Raw genomic sequence first — 21,708 nt, 5'->3', positions numbered from 1 at the left:
ATTCTTCTACATATTTTTGGTAAAAAAAATCGCAATAAGCGATTGATTGGTTTGCGCAAAAGTTATAGCGTTTACAAAATAGGGGATAGTTTTATGGCATTTTTATTAATTTTTTTATTTATTTTTTTTTTTTTACTAGTAATGGCGGCGATCAGCGATTTTTTTTTTTTTTTTTTTTTTATTTTTTTTTTTTTTGTGACTGTGACATTATTGTGGACACATCGGACATTTTTGGGACCATTGCTATATAAATGCAGTCATTCCAGTGGGTGGCAGTGTAGGGGTTAAGTGTTCCGAGGGGTGGGTTACTAACTGTTGGGGGCTGGGCTTTCATTTAGTGAACACTGATCTCTGCTCCAATCACATGGAGCAGAGATCAGCGTTACTAGGCAGAACGGTGAGATGCTGTTTGCAACGGCATCTCTCCGTTCAGCCGCCCCGCGAAACGATCGCGGGTCCACTCATGTTTAGGGTGTAACATATTCGCCCCCCCCCCCCCCCCTTGTGACAGCAGCAGGCGGGGATCTCCTCCCTGCACCCTCTATCGCACAATTGGAAAACCGCTCCGCTATCGGCGCCCATGCAGCCGCATCATTTATTCAGAGTTCTGTGAATGAATAAACTAAAAACTACCATCTGCCATAGTTCCCCGTGAATTGCAAGGGAGCTGGTGAGCGCTTCTTACTGGACTTCAGTAACGGTTTGCCTGTACAGGAGGTACAAGAGTCTGCAGGATCCTGGCAATGCACCCATAATCTGCTGATCGCACTTTTTGTTTTTTAAAGAACTTTTTTTATTAAAATTGACATCATGGGCTTTTTGGTGGTTATATCTGAATAACGCCCCCCCCCTCCCGCCGCCCTCTGGTGCTTGTACCGACTCACCGCTTCCATCGGTGAGTCGGTCACAGGATCCGCCGGCCCCCGCAAGTTACTATAGAGATTTCCAGCGGACCAGATCGTCCCCGGAGTCTCTATGATCGTTCGGAGGCCGGGCGCGATGTTATGACGTCACGCCTGGCCTCTGCATTCAAATTAACGGCGCCGATCTGGCAGGGAAGCCAGGATCTTTTTTTTTTTTTTTTATTCTTCCCAGCCTAGAGGTGAAATGTGGGGTCTTATTGACCCCATATCTCACTGTAAATATGTCCGATCGTGCCATATTCCTATTACAAGGGATGTTTACATTCCTTGTAATAGGAATAAAAGTCATCAATTTTTTTTTTAACAATAAAAAAAAAAATGTAAAGCGCCCCTGTCCCCGTGAGCTCGTACACAGAAGCGAACGCATGCGTGAGTCCCGCCCACATATGAAAACGGTGTTCAAACCACACATGTGAGGTATCGCCGCGAACGTTGGAGCGAGAGCAATAATTCTAGCTCTAGACCTCCTCTGTAACCCAAAACTTGTAGCCAGTAAAATAATTTAAAGCGTCGCCTATGGGGGTTTTTAAATACCAAAGTTTGGCGCCATTCCACGAGCACGTGCAAGTTTGAAGCGTGACATGTTGGGTATCTATTTACTCGGCGTATCCTCTTCTTTCACATTATGCAAAAAAATTGGGTTAACTTTACTGTTTGTTTGTTTTTGTTTTTTTTTTTGTTTTTTTTCTGAAAAAAATGTGTTCGAAAAATTTCTGCGCAAATACCGTGTGAGATAAAAAGTTGCAACGACAGCCATTGTATTCTCTAGGGTCTTTGCTAAAAAAAACATATATAATGTTTGGGGGTTCTATGTAATTTTCTAGCAAAAAAAGTAGGAATTTTACATGTAGGAGAGAAATGTCAGAATTGGCCTGGGCGCGAAGTGGTTCACTATCAACCCACATGCAATAAACTATCCTCCACAGTGGCCCCAAACCTTCTGTGTATAGAGATAACCATATTATAATCAATAACTCCCATAAGCATTAGATGCCGTATACGGCTTATCTAGCCCAAAAAGTTGTTGTATAATGCTGCTTCTTAACTGCTGCTAATTTTTTATTTTATTTTTTTTGTTTTTTTACCTTGTAACACAGCTAAAGCCCTTGCAAATATTTTGCATACATTTTTTAGTTATTTCTTTTGATTGCTTTATAGATTTTCTGCTTGCCTATTAAGTTAAGATCTGGGGTTCAGGAAACCACCTAGTTCAGAGTAAGCGGGACAGTTTTTGTAGTTGCTAAAATGGCCATTGTCTTAAAGTGGTTGTAAAGGCTGATGTTTTTTTACCTTCCTGCATTCTATGCAGGAAGGTAAAAAACAGTGTGCTATGCCCCCACAGCAGCCCCCCCAATACTTGCCTAAAAAAACAAAAACAAAAAAAAACATGCTTTGATCCAGCGACGTGCATGGGAGCCTCAGCTGTCCCTGGTGTCTTTCCTCATTGACTGAGACACAGCCATTGGCTCCCACTGCTCTCAATCACAGCCAGTGAGCTAATGAGGAGGGGGCGGGGCCGAGCTATGGCTCTGTGTCTAATGGGTGCATAGAGTGGGGGCTCAAGAGCAAGCCACCATAGCAAGCGGCTTGCTGAAGTTGGGAGCACCAGTAGAGGACCGGCGCTGCTCTGTGAAAAACCATTACACAGAGCAGGTATGTATAACATGTTTGTTATTAAAAAAAATAATAATAATAATTTATAAAAAAAAAAAAAAAACTTTTTACTATCACTTTTTAATCACTGAATCACTTCTTCAGGATGCTGGTGCTGGTCTGTTAGCAGCAGCAATGATCGCTGTCGTTCCGGGTTACATCTCCCGTTCTGTGGCTGGATCATATGATAATGAAGGTAACCAGGGAAATTTCATATCTTAAACAAAAAAACAAAGCTTCAGTTATCTGTATCCTTCATGTTTTTGGTGCTTCTTCACCCTACCCAGGTATTGCCATTTTCTGCATGCTTCTGACATACTACATGTGGATCAAGGCTGTGAAGACCGGTTCCATTTACTGGGCAACCATGTGTGCCCTGGCCTATTTTTACATGGTGAGCTTGAAACCCCAGTAATCTGAATATTTTTTTTGTTTTACTTGCCAAGAATGCAAGGGGACAAATGTTTGATAAATGTTCCTGGTGGTTTGCAGGTTTCGTCCTGGGGAGGTTATGTGTTTTTGATCAATTTGATTCCCCTTCACGTCCTCGTCCTGATGCTGACTGGCCGCTTCTCCCATCGGATCTATGTGGCTTACTGCACTGTGTACTGTCTGGGCACCATCCTGTCTATGCAGATTTCCTTTGTCGGATTCCAGGTATGTCTCTCTCCCATAAATTTTTGGGTTTGCTGGAACATTTCTTTGTATTTAATGCAGCAAAAGATGCCGCGCAACCCTACAAACCTTCACTATAAAATGAATAATGAAGTCTAAAGTAGTAAGATCTTCCACCAAATTATCCATGGATAATTTGGTGGAAGATCTTACTACTTTAGACTTTTATGTTTTGGACTTTTATAGTGAAGGTTTGTGAGTTGCGCGGCATCGTTATTTACTGGGGGGGGGGTGTGGAATAAAACCAATTTGACGCACACAGCAACCTCGTGTGTTTTATTATTGTTTCATATGCAATTTTATACTTCTAAAATCAAAAATAACTCTGCGCTGGAGATGATTTTAACACATAAAAGCAGCCTACACCGAAATCTGTGATACCAAATTTGTGCATAAATAAATCAAATAGTGTGGCGTTGAATCAATACGACCGAATAGAAACTATACAATACTTGATGTGCACAAAACTATAAAATATATCAATATAAAAAAAACTCAATTCAGTAAAAAAAAATATTAAATAAATACGAAGTTAAATTTCTTAAATAATCGCCAACATAATAAAATTGGTGAAATGGGAAAGACCAATGATCAAATCCTAAAAAAAACAAATAAGTCCCAATTTGTGATCTAAGGCCGCGTACACACGCGCGGACTGTTGGCCCAACTTTGTCCGTCCAACAGTTTGAGCGAACAGTCCGCTCAAACTTAGCATGGACGGACATGGCCACACACGACGGACGAACAGTTTGCTGAAACCGTGCGCGATGACGTGAACGGCACGTACGACGGGACGAAAAATACGACGTCCTATACACTGCAATGCAACCTTCCGACGTGGAAATCCTTTCTGAGCATGCGCGAGACTTAGTTGGCCGAACAAGCCTACACACGAGCGAACAGTCCGCTGAAACCTTGTTTCAGCGGACAGTTTTTCGGAATTTCCGTAAGACCTTGTTCGGCCAACTGTCCGCTGAAGCCCCACACACGAGCGGACTGTCCGCCCAAACACTGTTCAGCGGACAAGGTTGGGCGAACAGTCCGCGCGTGTGTACGCGGCCTAAATCTAGAAAATTGGTAATTCACGTGCAATATGCAAAATAATATAGGATGTGTTGTCCCATATCTAAGTGCAAATAGATGCCGCTCCTATACAATAACTATAGCATTCCAAGAGATAAATTGATACATCCAGTGCTGAGCACTACAGTGATATCCCGGCCGTTGGCTCCCACTGCTGTAAATCATAGCCAGTGACAAGAGAGCAGGGGTGGGGCTGAGCTCCTGTTCTGTATGCTTTATGGACACACAGAGCAGGGCTCAGGAGTGAGTGAGCGTGCACCTTACTTGGAGGGGGGGAGGGGGAGCCAGGGGCAGGGTAGGGGGACCTGAGAAGAGGAGGATCGGGGGCTTCTGTGTTCAAAGCCATTACACAGAGCAGGTATGTATAACATGTTTTGCTTTTATTGTTAAAATAACAATCTTTAATATCCCTTTTAATGTTGAAGTACAAAACAATGTTTTTGTTTTTTTGTTATTAGTGCAATCAGTACAGTGCCTATTCTTTTTCTTTCTTTGCTAATTTATGTAATCTAAAATATTTTTTCTTTGCCCAGCCTGTCCTGTCCTCTGAACACATGGCGGCCCTGGGTGTCTTTGGATTGTGCCAGATCCATGCATTTGTGGATTACTTGCGGAGCAAACTAAACCCCCAGCAATTCGAGATCCTCTTCAGGAGTATCATCTCACTGGTGGGATTTGTCCTGCTGACTGCGGGGGCTGTGCTCATGCTGACAGGTAGGAGACTGTGAAATATTGTTAGCATGACCTCCATGTATGTGAGTAAACTGGACTTTCAATGTACTGGGATTTGGCAGACACTGATAAATTAATTGCTGTTGTTATGATACTTTTGGTTCCTTCTTGGTGTCATTGAATAGACTTAAAGCCTAACTCCCCAGGTTTGATGCAATTTTTAACTACCGTATTTTCCGGCGTATAAGACGACCTTTTACATGTAAAAAAATTGGCCAAAAAGCAGGGGTCGTCTTATACGCCGGGTCAGCCCCTCGGATGGCTGCTTGGTGTTCAGTAATACTGTATGTAGCCGAAGCTACATACAGTATATACCGCTGAGCCAATCCTGGTGAGCGATGTATTCAAATTTAATACAAAGCCTGCTCGGATTGGAGTAACGACCTCTGCCAATCCGAGCAGGCTACTCTGTAGCCTGCTCCGATTGGCTTGGAGAGTCAGAGAGGCGCGGGCTGATGATGTTACAGCCTCTGCCAATCCAAGCAGGCTTTGTATTCATTAATAGAATACATCGCTCGCTGTGATTGGCTCCAGCAAATGCAGGAAGAAGGAAGAAATATGAAGCCTCAAAAGCCGGGTCGTCTTATACGGTAAGTACAGTTTTAAAAGCGTTTTTGTCATGTAAGATTAGGGGGTCGTCTTATATGCCGGGTCGCCTTATACACCGGCAAATACGGTAGCTCTTTTGGGCCAATTTGGCCCAAGCAAACTATTTGCTACATGGGTGCGCCTGCTGGGCATGGCGCAAAAAACTGTATGTAACATCAGCAACATGTATACAGCACTGTGTTCCAGAAGCGTGATTGGAAACCCCCTCCTGGAACAAAATAGGTTGAATGCTTCTCAGCCATTCATAGGCAGCTTTGTATTCTCTGAATTAACACTAAGCTCCCTCTGATTGGCGGAGATTGTGACATCATCTACCCACCTGTCCACCTCAGCCATTCAGAGAATACAGAGCTGCCTGTGCATTGCTGAGCAGTGCTCAGCCCAACTCCTATTTTGCTCCGGAATGGGACAGAGGTCCCATCCCGCTGCCAGAACACAATACTGTATATTTTAAGTAGCTGATGCCATTTATGCAGCAGGCCCACCTGTTAGTGTAGCAAATGGTTCCAACCTGCCCCAAACAAACTAGTTAAAGAGACCTTAAACATGGAAGTAGGCCTTAAACTATGAGAAACCTCTGAAGATATAAACAGGATTAGTTGGAGGGATTTTAGGTAACTGGGATTTATTGTAGGAGTATAACTTTTTGTGCTTTTGTTGACATTCTTTGTCTTATCTCTTTTGCACAGGTAAAATTTCTCCATGGACTGGTCGTTTCTACTCCCTCCTGGATCCGTCTTATGCCAAGAACAATATTCCTATCATTGCGTCCGTTTCGGAGCATCAGCCTACCACCTGGTCCTCTTACTACTTTGACTTGCAGCTCCTCGTCTTCATGTTTCCAGGTTAGAGAAATGTCATGCCATTTACTCCGTAAAAAAACCAAAAAAAAAACCTGGGAATTCTTGCTGACATGTATTCTGTTCTTTCCCTTGTAGTGGGTCTGTATTACTGCTTCAGTAATCTGTCCGATGCCAGAATATTCATTATCATGTATGGTGTCACCAGTATGTACTTCTCCGCTGTCATGGTAAGATATGTGGCTGTGCCTTTTTAACTTAACACCATGCTAGGTTATCGCTGGAGGCTTGTTGGTGTTGTCCATAAGCGGATACATAGAGATTGATCCTTTTCCACACAGGTGCGTCTGATGTTGGTCTTGGCCCCTGTTATGTGTATTCTGTCCGGTATTGGGGTATCTCAGGTGTTGTCTACGTATATGAAGAACCTTGATATAAGCCGTCCTGATAAGAAGACAAAAAAACAGCAGGATTCAACCTATCCAATTAAGAATGAGGTACGGTTTCCTGACATATATGGTTAATTCTAAATTTTCAAATGTGTCTTGGAAATGATGTAGATAGGCAACTCCTATCCTAATATTGATCAGATCCTAAACTAATAACCACTCTAGTAAACAGACCTGTTTCCCTTGGTAAGGATGACTGCACCTGCACCCAGAGCCAAGTGACAGATCTGCTTCAGGTGCTGACATTGCATCCTACACCCTAGATTTCCTCCCCTCCCTGTGACAGTGGGTGGGGGATTTTCTCCCCACATCCGCTGTCACATTTTGAAAGTAGCGCAACTGTGTGAGGCTCCATCCACACACAGCTGTGTCATTCCTTTTACAGCGATCTATGAATGAGAGAGCTAAAAGTATCTTCCATTGCGGCTGATGGATTGTAGTTCTCAGTGAACTGCAAGGGCACTGATGAGCACTCTCATAGTTCATTCACAAGCCCTGCAGCTTGAAAGCAGTACGAGTATAGGCTGAAAGCTGCAGGGCTTCTATGCAGGAACCTGTCATTGCATCCCTGTTCTACTGATCAGGGGCAGTAATTGTGTCTAAGCAGTACCTTGAAGTAAATATCCTTTTGCCTTGAACTTCTCCCAAAATATAGCAGTGAAATTTTTGTGCCTAGAGGTTCATACCTGTATGTCTGCATTGTGAAATCATCTTTGGTGATGTCAGTAGTTTTTCTCACTGCTCTGCTTGCTGGAGAGAAATCTGTACATGAGGACATGCAGTGCAAGGATCCCCCAGCTTCTGTTTCATCTATTCAGTAGATTTGTGTTTTTTCAGAAGCTCCTGATGCTTCGTGAGTATTACCACCTAGACATTCCATCATAATAAAAGTAGGAATAGAAAAAATAAATCCTTATAACAAAACGCGCCATACAATTGTAAAAACCCAGACTACTACTTTGTTTCTTGAGGCTGGGTTCACACCGCTGCGATGCGGGAACGCCGCGAATCCGTGGCGTTTTCCCGCATCGCACACCTCCCGCCGGCAGTTCACACTGCCCTATGCGGACGGCTGGGAGTGTCAATGTTATGTTAATGACACCCCCAGATCCGTCCGCATATCGCAGTGCGATCTGCCGACTCGCACAGGAATCGGATCGCATGGTGTGAACCCCCATGCGATCCGATTCTGTTGCGGACCAAAAAAAGGGTCCCGTGCGAGTTTGCTGCGGGAGCGCTGCGAATTCAGCCATACTATCTGTATGGCTGAACTCGCAGCGCTACGGAGATCGGATGTGATTTGCTGTGCGAATCACATCCGGATCTCCCCCCGCAGCAGTGTGAACCCAGCCTAAAACACAAATACATATTTTTCTAATTCTGTTTATTCAACAATCAAACTATGAAGCACCTATCACAAACATTCTGTTTTCTGGAGGTTGGATTCCCTCATATGTCTTAATGCAGACTTCTTTTTGGCCAACAGGTTGCCAGCGGTATGATCATGGTCATGGCTTTCTTCCTGGTCACCTATACATTCCATTCCACTTGGGTCACCAGCGAAGCATATTCTTCCCCTTCTATCGTGCTGTCTGCACGTGGTGGGGATGGGAGCCGGATTATCTTTGACGATTTCAGAGAAGCCTACTACTGGCTAAGGCACAACACACCAGAGGTGAGGGATGGTACTCTTGTATGGATTGATGCTTTTGTGGTTAGTGGAGAAGTGGTGTCTACTTTTATGGATTTCCAGCTTCCAGGGACATCTGCCAGGTATAGTATAGACAGTTGCATCTGTCCAGCTTGGACCAATGTAACTATGTAGGAACATACCATGCCTGGAATTCTTCTGAAAAGTGAATGCAAGTTCAGCTTGATTACTATTGTTTGCGTCTCTAAAATAAGAGACTGTACTGTACGCTTAGCAAAGTTATTGTTTTTATTGAGCTTTTAAAAAAAAAAAAAAAAACACAATCTTTAATAAATTAACTAATCGTGCTAGCAAAAAAATACAAAAATCTTTTTTTTTTTTTTTTTTTTTTTCTCATACTTTATTGGGCATTCCAAGTGAATGCAGGTACAGTTTATTTGCTATCATTCACTTTGCTCGGTGAACAATCTCTACTCCTGTAGTAAATCAACACCTATGGCTTTGGCAGTCACTAAAAATAAAGCTAACATTGTTGTGTTGCCTTTTTGTCTTTTTTTAAGGATGCTAAAGTTATGTCATGGTGGGATTATGGGTACCAGATTACAGCGATGGCAAATCGAACAATTCTAGTGGACAATAACACTTGGAATAACACGCACATTTCCAGAGTGGGCCAGGTGAGTTATTTGCTGTTAAATGGACTCTATTTAGTCTCTTATGGAAAGCGGGTAGGCTCTAAGTTTTTTTTATAGTGACGTAAACTCGTTTCAGAGACGCGTGGCTTCATATAATAGATTTGGCTTAAAGTGGAGGGCCACCCTGAAAAACAAAAATACATTAAAGTTTTGCAAAAAATCAGAAAACAAAAATGAAAAAACATTTTTTTTTTTAAACTTACCAGAAATGCCTTTTGCTAGGCATATCGTCCTAATCTGCCTCTTCCTCCTCCGCGGTGATGTTCGGTCTTCTCTTCTCCGTGCGGCGTCTTCTGGGGAATGGGGCGCTGTGTGTTCTGGGAACTGTGTGTCTCGCGCATGTGCAGTAGGAAACGGGCAGTGAAGCCGCAAGGCTCCACTGCCTGTTTCCCTTAGTTGAAACGGCGGTGCAGGGACCCGAAAGCCAAGGGACGGGTCACCCTCGGGCGGCCGACATCGCGGGCGCCCTGGACAGGTAAGTCTGCTGATTAAAAGTCAGCAGCTACAATGTTTGCAGCTGCTGACTTTTAAAAAATTTAAGTGCCCCAAAATGCATATCGATTGAAAGACTTGTAATGGCTATTTCCATAAAACGTATGTTTGCCCTGTGACAGACTCCGTTTTAGGGTCCCTTCAGACCCATGCATCATCTTTATTTTATATAGCGCCTATAACTGTAGCTTCCCAAAGCGCGTTACAAAAAAAAAACAAAAAACGCAAGGAATACACAGGGTAGAATGAAGGGAAAATTATCTGAAAGTAGGGATGCACTGACTCCATTTATTTTGTAGGCGTACCGATCCTTCTTTTTTTTTTTAATCCTTGCCGATACAAACTACCGATACCGCAACTGTTTATTTTATTTATTTTTTTATTTTTATTTTTTTCACTTCAGCTGTCAGCAATGGTACAAAGCATTGCAAAGTTATTTACGAATTAAGTTTTATTTTTTTATTTTTTTACTTGCGCTTTTTTTTTTTTTTCAATGTGAATTGTGTAAATGTTAAACGTGTAAAAATATTAGCAAACAAAGCAAAAAAAATGAGTTTTAATTAATAATAGTTTATAAAAGACATGAACAAGAAAAACAGCAGGAAGATAATATTTGGAGGAGAATAAGGAGTTAGGGCTTATTAGAGTAAATAAACAGTTAATAAGGGGGGTAAACAGAGCAACATTTAATAAAAACGCAATTTTTTTTTTTTTTTTTTCTTGACAGGTTGCTTTAAACTGACTTCATCTGCAGATCAGAGTTCATTCCTTTTGATCTTTAGATGAAGAAACGGAAAGTGATCGGCACTGATATCGGTATCCGTGCAAACCTACTTGAGTTTGTCTGCTCGGTTCACACAGTACGCGGCACGACTTGCAGCGCCGCGACCTCAGCGGCGACTTGCAAAACGACTTCTGTGTAGAAGTCCAATGCAAGTCGTCCGAAGTCGCCGCAAAAGTAGTACAGGAACCTTTTTTCTAAGTTGGAGCGACTCGAGTCGCTCCTATTAGAATGGTTCCGTAGTACAGAACGGGGCGCTACTTGTCAGGCGGCGAAGTCGCCTGGACAAGTCGCCCCTGTGTGAACCGAGCCTAAGGAAAAAAGTTTTTAGCTTTGATTTGATTTTTGTTTAGAGAAGATAATTCTCTGATGTTCTTTTGGAAGTAAATTTCTGAGTTTTGGAGCAGGGAAAGGCTTGGTCTCCCATCGAGTGTAGGTGAGTAGAGGGGACACACAGGAGACCAGAATTTGAGGAACGGAGGTTACGAGGGGAGGGGGGGGGGGAGTAAGTTGATAAAAGTTCAGGGAGATAATGGTGTGCCAAGCCATGGAGAGCCTTATGGGTGAGCAAGAGGATCTGAAAGTCTGTACGAAACCCAAGGAGTAGCCAGTGCAAGGACTCCAGGATAGGGGGTAATATGATCGCTTGTATAGCTCAGGATTCTGGCTTCAGAATTTTGAACATATTGAAGTCGATTACTCGCTGGTGTACCTAAATCCTCCATTAGAGCATTGCAGTAGTCAAGTCAGGAGAACACAAATGTATGGATCGGCTTTTCAACTACAGCATATGATAGCTTAGGACGCAGCCCAGCAATGTTTCTGAAGTGAGGAAAAAAGATGTTTCAACAACATTGGTGTACATGTGGACCAAAGGTTTAATTAAAAAATAAAAATCCCCCCCCCCCTAGATTTTTCAATTTTAGACTGAAGCTCAAGTACAGTTTTTTTTTTTTTTATTTTTTTTTTTTTATCACAAATACAGTTTAGAGAAGCAGCCAGACTATAATCCAGTTTAGTGTGGATGTGTGTGAGTGTCGTCAGCATAGAAGTGCTAATTGAGCCCATGAGATCTAAGCAGCTGGCCAAGTGGAAACATGTAAAGATTGAGCCCTGAGGAACACCGTACTGGAATCTGCCAAAAGAAGCAAAGTGACAGCAATCAGTAAGATATGACTAATGCCGCGTACACATGACCGGACTTTCCGGCAGAAAAGATCCAACTGTCTTCCCGAAGGAGTTACGACGGACTTCCAAATGAACGGACTTGCGCACACGCACATATTCAGGTTGAACAAGATGGACTGATGTCTTTATTCAACCTTACTAACTATATAACTATATACGCGAACGGACTAAAGTTTGAACGTGATGACGCACGACGGGACTAGGAAAGGAAGTTCAATATCCAGTAGCCAATAGCTGCCCTTGCGTCGTATTTGGTCCGTGGGACCATCACACAGACGAGCGGTTTTCCCGATAGGAATTGAGTATGTCGGACAGATTTGAAGCATGTTCTGTTTCTATGTCCGTCTGGATTTTTTTAAAGCAAAACGTTGGGACTAGCCTATACACGATCGGACTATCCGACGGAATCATGATTCCGTCGCCGTCGGACCTATTCTGCTGGAAAGTCCAGTCGTGTGTACACGACATTAGTTTTAGCGGCGCTGTACCGAACGCTTTTACCCCCCCATAAGGATATCATTCCTTTCAGAACGCTTTTAAAGTGCTTTGAAAGCGGTGCCCATTAATTTCAATGGGCAGGGGTGTTGGAGTGGTGTATACACCGCTCCCCTACCGCCCCAAAGATGCTGCTTGCAGGACTTTTATCTCCCCCCTGCAAGCGCACCGCCCCAGTGTGAAGCACTCAGGCTTTCACACTGGGGAGCATTGAGAGGTGCTTTTCAGGTCCTTTACAGCTGCAGTATGAAAGGGGTCTTAATGAATTTCAGAGCCAATTCTGAGATTCCAAATATGGTTTCAAGATGAGAAAGTGAGATTGTGGTCTACAGTATCAAAGGCAGAACTAAGATTTGGTAGAAGTAGTTGGTGAGCCAGATTCAGAAGCTAACAGAAGTTCGTTAGTGACTTTGACCAAAGCGGGTTCTGTGCTGTTTAGTTGCCGAAAGCCAGATTGGAGGAGTTCAAATAGGTTATTTAAAGTCAGGTGGTTATCAGATATCGCAGCCTGCTCGAGGATCTTGGCAAAAAAAAAGGGTAAGTTAGATATTGGGCTGAAGGTGTGGGTTTTTTTTTTTTTCTTAAATTGTCCTAAGCCAGGTTGGGTTTTTTTTGTTACTAGGGTAAAGGCACCAGTTTTGTTCCAACAATCTGCAAAAGTGCCAAGAGAATCTCTTATGATATTGAGAATAATGGGGCTTGGAGGACCAACACAGGATTTAAATAACTATTAAAATTCAATATACAGTATTTACATGTTTAAATTTGACTAGCGCCTACTGCATGTGTAACTACTTTTATAACTTCTTTCTTGCAGGCCATGGCGTCCACGGAAGAAAAAGCCTATGAGATTATGAGGGAGCTGGATGTCAGTTATGTCCTTGTTATATTTGGAGGCCTTACTGGATATTCTTCAGATGGTAAGAATAAGTCTTTAAACCCTTCCGATTCAGTACAATATTGAGTGTCTGCAAACAACTGTGAAGCATGGTGGAGGCTTCTTGTAAGTCTGGGGCTGCATTTATGCAAATGGGAGTTGCAGATTTGGTTAGGATCAATGGGGTCCTCAATGCTAAGAAATACAGGCAGATGCTTTTCCCATCATGCTATACCATCAGGGAGTCGTGTGATTTCCCTCAAATTTATTCTGCGGCAGGACAATAAACCCCAAACATACAGCCAATGGCATGAAGAACTATCTTCAGTGTAAAGAAGACCAAGGCGAACGTATCAACATATGTCTTGTTTTTAGCGGATTGGATGGCAGACGAGTGTCAGCGGACCCATCTCCGCTGACATCCGCCTGCCCATAGGAGTCGATGGGTGGCCTGCTCGGATCCGCCTGAAAAATGGACAGGTGAATCCAAGCGGGTTTATTGAGTGAAGGGGGCCTAAGTCCACCCTTACGTTTTTAGTTTTCTATTTTATTTTTTTATTTTTTATTTTTTGCCTTGAGTTGAATTGATCAGCGTGTTTTTTTTGTTTTTCAGATATCAACAAGTTTTTGTGGATGGTAAGAATTGGTGGAAGCACAGACACGGGAAAACACATCAAAGAACATGATTACTACACGCCGACAGGGGAGTTCCGTGTGGACAGGGAAGGCTCCCCAGTTCTTCTTAATTGCCTTATGTACAAGATGTGCTATTATCGCTTTGGCCAAGTTTACACAGAAGCCAGTGAGTGTCCTCCTTAGACTTTACTATATAATGTTTTCATCCTTCTGTCATTGTCGGATGATGTGGCTTTACGGTTGTTAACATATACATCTATATCTGCCATTACTGGCTGTGGTTCTGTAGTCCTACTTGCTAGTAATCTACCTTTTTCCATATCATGAAGCCTACATATATTACAACTTTTTTTATTTTTAAAGTGGAGATTGAATTACTCTTAAAGGAGTTGTAAGGGCAGATGTGTGTGTGTGTGTTTTTTTTTTTTTTTTTTATCTTAATGCATTCAAATAAAAAAACTAGGGTTGCGCCGATACCGAGCAGTTGCACGAGTACTTGTACTTGTGCAAATGCTCCTGATGGTTGATCCAATACCTGGGAGTGAAGAGGCGCTCCTGAAAGTCAGAGGGTGGAGAGCGAGACCTCCTCAGGCTGACAGCAGCAGACGGTAAGCTGGTAGGGGTGTGGGGTGCAGCCGCATGTTCTCTCAGAATCTGCGACCTGGGCCATCGCATTTGATAACGGAAGTGATGTTCCGTGTCTCCATCAGAGGCTAAACCCCTGCGATGCCCATCTTGGTACATTCTGCACTCGGCAACAGTAAGCCTGCAGCAGACATCTTATTACACTGATGGGCGTCGTAAAAGTTATACTTCGGGTGTCTTAGAATTTGTAGTAGACTAGTGCAAATTCTACGACGCCCATCTTGGTAAACCCTGCACTCGGCTGCAGTAAGCCTACAGTCAGAAGGCAGCAGCGGACATCTTGTTACACCCAGCCCATATAGTTCACTAAGGATGAGCTCTGGCGTGTTTGCACACTCCACGTGCAGAGCACTCCAGGAAGTCAGCACAGCCCTGCGCTAATCACAGGCAGTGAGACATTTCCCCGATCTGCAGCTGCACATCTGCGCCGACTTCCTGGTGGCTTTGCACGTGGAGTGTGCGAACACGCCGCAGCTCATCCCTATAGTTCACTAACTATATGGGCTGGGTGTAACAAGATGTCCACTGCGGCTGAGTGCAGGGTGTACCAAGATGGGCATCGTAGCATTTGTACTATGCTGCTGCTGCTACTACTACTACAGCATTGCAAAATCTTTCCTTTCTAAGTTTTTTTGAATTGTTATAGGATCACTCTCCTCTCATTATTTATGATGCCAGCAATTGCCCATGAGTGCATTTCCAATAGTGCCTCCTATCGGTGCCCATCAGTGAAATAGAAAAATGACTCGGTCTTAAAGTGGTATGGTGCAACCCTATAAAAAAACCACCTGTGCACAGCAGCCCTCCCCCAGCACCTCTAATACCTGAACCCCATTTATATCCACGAGTCCCTTGGCCGTCAGGGTCTCAAACCCCCCCCCCCCCCCCCCATTGGCTGAGACGGCACCATTGGCTCCTGCTGCTGTCAATCAAAGTCAGCTAGCCAATCGGGGGGGGGGGGGGGGACGAATGGCAGCACCGCATATGAATGGACACAGGGAGCTGCAGCTCTGCTCAGGTGCCCCCATAGGAAGGTGCTTGTTGTGGGGGCACTCGACAAGAAGGTAAGGCGCCAGAAGCCATGAAGGAGGACCAGAGAGGCGGAGGATCATGGCTGCTCTGTGCAAAACCATTGCACAGGGCAGGCAAGTATAACATGTTTTTTTTTTTTTTTTGTTTTTTTGCTTTTAAACAAGGCTTTACAATCACTTTAACATCCCCATGATCTTTTTCTTTAAACTACAGAGAGACCTCCAGGTTATGATCGGGTGAGAAATGCTGAGATTGGAAACAAAGACTTTGAGCTCGATGTCTTGGAGGAAGCCTACACCACTGAGCACTGGCTTGTCAGGATATACAAAGTATGATTTTATTTTATTTATTTATTTTTCTCAAAATATTTCCTTTTTTTTTTTTTTTTTATCTGAGAGACTGAGCCAGCTGCTGGTCCAGGCTTCTGGGTGGATCCTGATTGTAAAGGTGGGATTGATCCAGAACCTGGCCCAGCTGAGTGATGTCAGCTGACGGCGCACTGTAGCACGCAGTCAGCTGACAATGGCTCACAGGAGTACAGAACGAACTACACGCCTGTGATCCATAGAATTGTATAGCCAAAAAAAGTATTGGCCATAGTTCTTTGAGGCTGGTTTCACACTTGTGAATTGGATGCAGGTTTCCATGCATCCAATTCACATTTCAGGCGATTGTTACCGGCTCTCGATGGAGTTGGTCCACACATCTCTGGTGTGAATTACACAGGAGTCCTGTGCGTCTTGTGGTCTGTTTCAAGTCTGAATTCAGCCAAAAATTCAGACTGAAATCGGACCTGAAACAGTGATCCGGGACGCACCTGACCCCCTGCTGTGAGCCGCTCCCTTCGGCAGTGTGAACCCAGCCTAATTCTGCCGCACTGAGCTAGATTAAGAATTTTATTAATTTGTGGCCAATGCAATTTTATTCTATTGATGATAATCCAGAGTATCTGCGGACATATCGGAGATCATTTTAGTGACTATTGTAACCTGCTTATTGGCTATAATATTAAAATCTGACAAACTGACATTCTCACCAACAGGTGAAAGATCTGGATAACCGCGGATTATCACGGACATAACGTTGCCTTCAGCTTTAACACAAACAGCACTGAAAGAGCCCTTGCCTGTGAACCAGAATTTTTTTTTTATACTGTTTCTATTGACAGGAAGAATGGAACTTGATTGGCCTCGGCGATGCACCGCTCGCTGTCTATGCTGAGCAGAGTGCTTCTTACCAATACGAATGTGTTGCCAAATGGTTGAAATTGTGGTTTAAACTTTACGGTGGTCAATTAAAGTTGGGGATACAAATTTTTTTTGTTTTTCATTGTTTCTTTAATGAGTGTCTTGGGAGAATTGTTTTGTTTTTTTGGTTCCTAGGGGCCCCCCCCCACAGTTCTCACTTTTATGTTTAAAGTGGTTGTAAACCCTTACAACCAACTTTGACCTACAGGTAAGCCTATATTAAGGCTTACCTGTAGGTCCAAGAAATATCTCCTAAACCTACACGGTTTAGGAGATATTTGCCGAAAGACAGGCACTGCTGTCTACGGCGCATGCGCCGTAGACAGTGGCGGAGCTGCGAGACCCACCGAGAAGATGGATGCTCCGGACTACAGGGGACAGCGGTGACTTCGCTGGCTCCTGTGTCAGGTAAGTGACACATAATGGACTACAATGCGATGCATAGTAGTCCATTATGCTTTACCTTTGCAGGGAATCGGAGGAAGTAAACTCATCAGGGTTTACTTTCTCTTTAAAGTTCTGGAAACCTACATGTAGTTTTATTTTTATTTTTTTTTTCATATATTTCAACTCTGGCTTTTTTTAATGGTTTTTGGCAGATAAATCACTTACAGATTTCAAGGTAGGCTTTGTTCACAATTCAAAAATCTATTGATAGATTTTATATTCACACACACATACACATGCTGCTACAATGCATTCCTCTTATTTGCCAAAGTTACAGAAAGTGATATGAAGTTAGAGAGACTTTGTTTTAATGACCCCTATTGCTCTCATTTACCGCCCATTTTCATTTTACAACAACTGTGCTGGGTGGTCTAAATGTGACTATGCAGTTCACTAGGCACCAGAGTAAGACCCCCCCCCCCCCCCCCTACACACTACAACTTTTGTTGTCTGATTTTCCTTTTAGATTTACCAAAACCATGTAGTGCAAGGGCCTGCCTGATTGCATACAAATTGAAACTCTTAGGCCGGGTTCACACTGGAACTGGCCTCAGATCGCACAGGAGCACTGTGCATTCCTGTTGCCCCAATTCAGGGACGAATCGGGGCAGAATCTATACCTGAATTCGGCCCTGAAACGGAGCCAAAGACGCACAGCGTTTCTGTGCAGTGCGCTCCGCAGCCGCAAAGGAGATATGTGAACCGGCTCCATAGGGAGCCAGTCACATTCTCCTGCTATGCAAATTGGATGCGGCGAAACCCGCATCTAATTCGCATAGGTGTGAACCCGGCCTTAAGGTTTGACCTCATATTAAATGGTTTTGATAAGTCTGAAGGGGAAAAAAAAAATCTACAGAAAATTGTATAGTCTGTATCCAGCTTAAAGCCCTCGTACACACGATCGGATTTTTCTGCAGACAAAGCGCCAGACTTTTGTCTGAAGGGCATGTGCCGTCAACTTGTCTTGCATACAAACTGTACACAATTGTCGTCCAACAAACACGGACGTAGTGAGGTACTACAAGGAATTTCAGCTCTTGAGCGCCACCATTTGGGCACCTTGTCGTGTTTGGTGAGGATTGATTCTGAGCCAGCGTGTTTGTACTTGTCAACTTTTGTTTGACAGACTTGTGTACAGACGATAGGAAAATCTGACAACAGACCATTGTCTGCTGAACATTTACTAGCCTGCCGTCCAACATTTGTTGGCGGAAAGTTGGACAGGAATTGTCTGATGGAGCGTACCAACGGTCGGGTTTTAGGCCAACAGTCTGTCATCACACAATTCCCTGCCGAAAATCCGATCGTGTGTACGAGGCTTAAGACTTGCTGTCTTTAGTAGTGTAACAGACCTGGTCAGACATGTCCCGTCTGCTTCAGAGAGCTTGCACTGAGGGGGCGTGGCTTTTACTCAGCTCTGCCACTACAGGGCACTGCAGCCTGAGAGCCAATAGCGGCCCTTTGCCTTGGTATTGGAGGGTACAGGATTGTAAACGCAAGGGTGTGAGGTCAGTTGGGACTTAAAGTATATTGTAATGGAAACCCTGTAAAAATAAGAGCACTTTAGCAACTAGTGATGTGTGGTTCCTGGAAAGAAAATAGTTTGCTTCCCTCATCAACACAGTCAGTGGTTAAGGGAATCCCTCCTGTTGAGCTATTGTGTTCTCCCAGTGGGGTATGAGCGCAGGGAGAACGGAGATTATTGCTAGCAGCTTTAGCCGCCGATAGTAATCGCATGTGAAAATCCAATATGCTGGTCATACCTAAGTTGATTGATGGATTAACTTGGGTATAATCAGCCTGACCATAGAGGGTTTTGAGCTAAACCGGCCGAGATTGGAACCATCTATGGCTGGGTTTAGCTTGCAAGACCTCAGACACAAGGTAGATATAGTAAAATTTGATGGGCAAAGTTACTCAGTTGCATAATGCATGGTTCAGTGAGATTACCATTGTAGGCAAGTCCTCTAATGAAATGGAAGAGTGAAGTTTAAGTGTGCCTTCAAAAAACGGTAATGGTGAAAGGTATTATGAGATGCACTACATTGTGAAAAGTATTGGGACGCCTGCCTTTACACACACCCATGAACTTTATTGGCATCCCAGTCTTAGTCCGTAGGGTTCAATATTGAGTTGGCCCACCCTTTGCAGCTATAACAGCTTTAGCATTTTTAGGAAGGCTGTCCACAAGGTTTAGGAGTGTGCCTATGGGAATGTTTGACCGTTCTTCCAGAAGAGCATTTGTGAGGTCAGGCACTGATGGTGGCGAGAAGGCCTGGCTCGCAGTCCATTCTAATTCCTCCCAAATATGTTCTATATCGGGTCGGGATCAGGATTCTGTGCAGGCCTGTCAAGTTTCTCCACCACAAACTTCCTCACCCATGTCTTTATGGACCTTGCTTTGTGCACTGGTGCGCAGTCATGTTGGAACAGGAAGGGGCCATCCCTAAATTGGTTCCACAAAGTTGGGAGTGTGAAATTGTCCAAAACGTCAGTTTTTTGACGCCTTAAGAGTTCCCTTCACTGGAACTAAGGGGCCAAGCCCAACCCCCGAAAAACAACCCCCCACACCATAATCCTCCCTCCACAAAACGATTTGAAGGGGTGGCCCAATACTTTTGGCAATATAGTGGGGATGAGCGAGTTTGGGGTGGAGGAACTTGACTGGCCTGCACAAAGTCTGGACCTGAACCCAACAGAACACGTTTGGGATGAGTTAGAGCGGAGACTGCGAGCCAGGCCTTCTCGTCCAACATCAGTGCCTAACCTCACAAATGCGCTTCTGGAAGAATGGTCAAACATCTCCATAGACACATCTCCTAAACCTTGTGGACGGCCTTCCCAGAAGAGTTGAAGCTGTTATAGCTGCAAAAGGCGGGCCAACTCAATATTGAACCCAATGGACTAAGACTGGGGATGCCATTAAAGTTCATGTGCGTGTAACGGCAGACGTCCCAATACTTTTCACAATCTAGTGTCAACATTTATCTCGCACATAAGCCTTAGGTGGGTTCAAAATCTGACTGGGTGTCCAGCCTCTTACAGGCATGGCTCCTATCCCAGGAGTCTCCTGAGTTTCTCAATGAACCAGAAGCCGAAATGTGTAAATCGGACAATAGTTTTTTTTTTTTTTGTTTTTTTTGTTTTTTTTTTCCAAAATGCTGAATTGAAAGGCTACTTTGTTTTTTATGGGCTTTGCTTTAATACTTGCTGTTTTGTAGTGTGGACATTTCCATTTTGTGTAATACACCGTTTTCAATTAAATATTTCCTATCTGACCCTCAAATCTGCAGTCCTTTTAACAAATCATCTAATCGGGTTGATTCCAATCTACTGAGCATTATCAATGTAGTCTGTTTAGGAACATTTTCGATTGTACGTTCCTGCCACATAGGGCTCTTTGATCCCCTTTTTTACAAAATGTAAGGATACAGTACAGTTAGACCTCATTCACACCTAATGTATTTTTAGTGCATTTTGCAGATTTGCACTACAGTCCGCTTAACCACTTGACCACTGGGCACTTAAACACCCTTAATAACCAGACCAATTTTCAGCTTTCGGTGCTCTCACATTTTGAATGACAATTACTCAGTCATGCAACACTGGACCTATATGAAATTTTTGTCCTTTTTTTCACACAAATGGAGCTTTCTTTTGGTGGTATTTAATCACCGCTGGGTTTTTTATTTGTTGTGCTATAAAAGAAAAAATACAGAAAATTCTGTAAAAAAAAAAATGAATTTTTCTTCATTTCTGTTATAAAATTTAGCAGATTAGTAATTTTTTCTTCATAAATTTTGGCCAAAATTTATACCACTACATATCTTTGGTAAAAATAAGTACAAATTGGTGGATATTATTTGGTCTTTGTGAAAGTTATAGAGTCCACAAGATGTGGTGCCAATATCTGAAAATTGATCACACCTGTACCAAGTACTGGCGGCCTATTTCAATTCTTGAGACCCTAACATGCCAGAAAAGTACAAATACCCCCCAAATGACCCCTTTTTGGAAAGAAGACATTCCAAGGTATTTAGTAAGAGGCATGATGAGTTTTTTGAAGTTGTAATTTTTTCCCACAATTCTTTGCAAAATCAAGATTTTTTTTTTTACTTTTTTTTTTTTTTTTTCACAAAATTGTCATATTATCAGTTTATTTCTCACACAGCATATGCATACCACAAATTACACCCCAAAACACATTCTGCTATTACTCCCGAGTACGGCGATACCACATGTGTGAGACTTTTACACAGTGTGGCCACATACAGAGGCCCAACATGCAGGGAGCGCCATCAGGCGTTCTGGAGCACCCAGGATAATTCTGACATTTCTCTCCTACATGTAAAAATCATCATTTATTTGCTAGAAAATTACATAGAATCCCAAAACATTATATATGGTTTTTTTAGCAAACACCCTGGAGAATACAATGGTGGTCGTTGCAACTTTTTATCTCGCACTGTATTTGCGCAGCAATTTTTCGAATGCTTTTTTTTTGGAATAAAAACTTTTGTGCTTAAAAAAAAAAAAAAACACAGTAAAGTTAGCCCAATTTTTGCATAATGTGAAAGATGAAGTTAGACCGAGTAAAT

The 21,708-nt window shown here is 43.2% G+C and overlaps 1 protein-coding gene across 1 annotated transcript in view; it reads left to right on the top strand.

Moving 5' to 3' along the window:
• The window catches only part of STT3A (STT3 oligosaccharyltransferase complex catalytic subunit A), a 41,487-nt gene extending 24,758 nt beyond the window's left edge, over positions 1-16,729 (top strand). The window contains exons 6-18 of the mRNA XM_077458184.1: positions 2,682-2,772; positions 2,864-2,970; positions 3,069-3,233; positions 4,868-5,048; positions 6,365-6,520; positions 6,614-6,705; positions 6,817-6,972; positions 8,411-8,599; positions 9,136-9,252; positions 13,044-13,146; positions 13,717-13,905; positions 15,630-15,745; positions 16,459-16,729. Of these exons, the coding sequence (XP_077314310.1) occupies positions 2,682-2,772; positions 2,864-2,970; positions 3,069-3,233; positions 4,868-5,048; positions 6,365-6,520; positions 6,614-6,705; positions 6,817-6,972; positions 8,411-8,599; positions 9,136-9,252; positions 13,044-13,146; positions 13,717-13,905; positions 15,630-15,745; positions 16,459-16,497 (1,701 nt within the window). The 3' untranslated portion in view covers positions 16,498-16,729. The remainder of the gene's footprint in view (positions 1-2,681; positions 2,773-2,863; positions 2,971-3,068; positions 3,234-4,867; positions 5,049-6,364; positions 6,521-6,613; positions 6,706-6,816; positions 6,973-8,410; positions 8,600-9,135; positions 9,253-13,043; positions 13,147-13,716; positions 13,906-15,629; positions 15,746-16,458) is intronic.
• The last annotated feature ends 4,979 nt before the right edge of the window (positions 16,730-21,708 follow it).

This window comes from Lithobates pipiens, unplaced genomic scaffold, assembly GCF_037356315.1.
Source record: "Lithobates pipiens isolate NorthernLeopardFrog02 unplaced genomic scaffold, aLitPip1_a1.2 Scaffold_27, whole genome shotgun sequence".
NCBI lineage: Eukaryota > Metazoa > Chordata > Amphibia > Anura > Ranidae > Lithobates > Lithobates pipiens.
The sequence above is the reverse complement of the archived record's forward strand: the minus strand, read 5'-3'. Positions and strand labels throughout refer to the sequence as shown.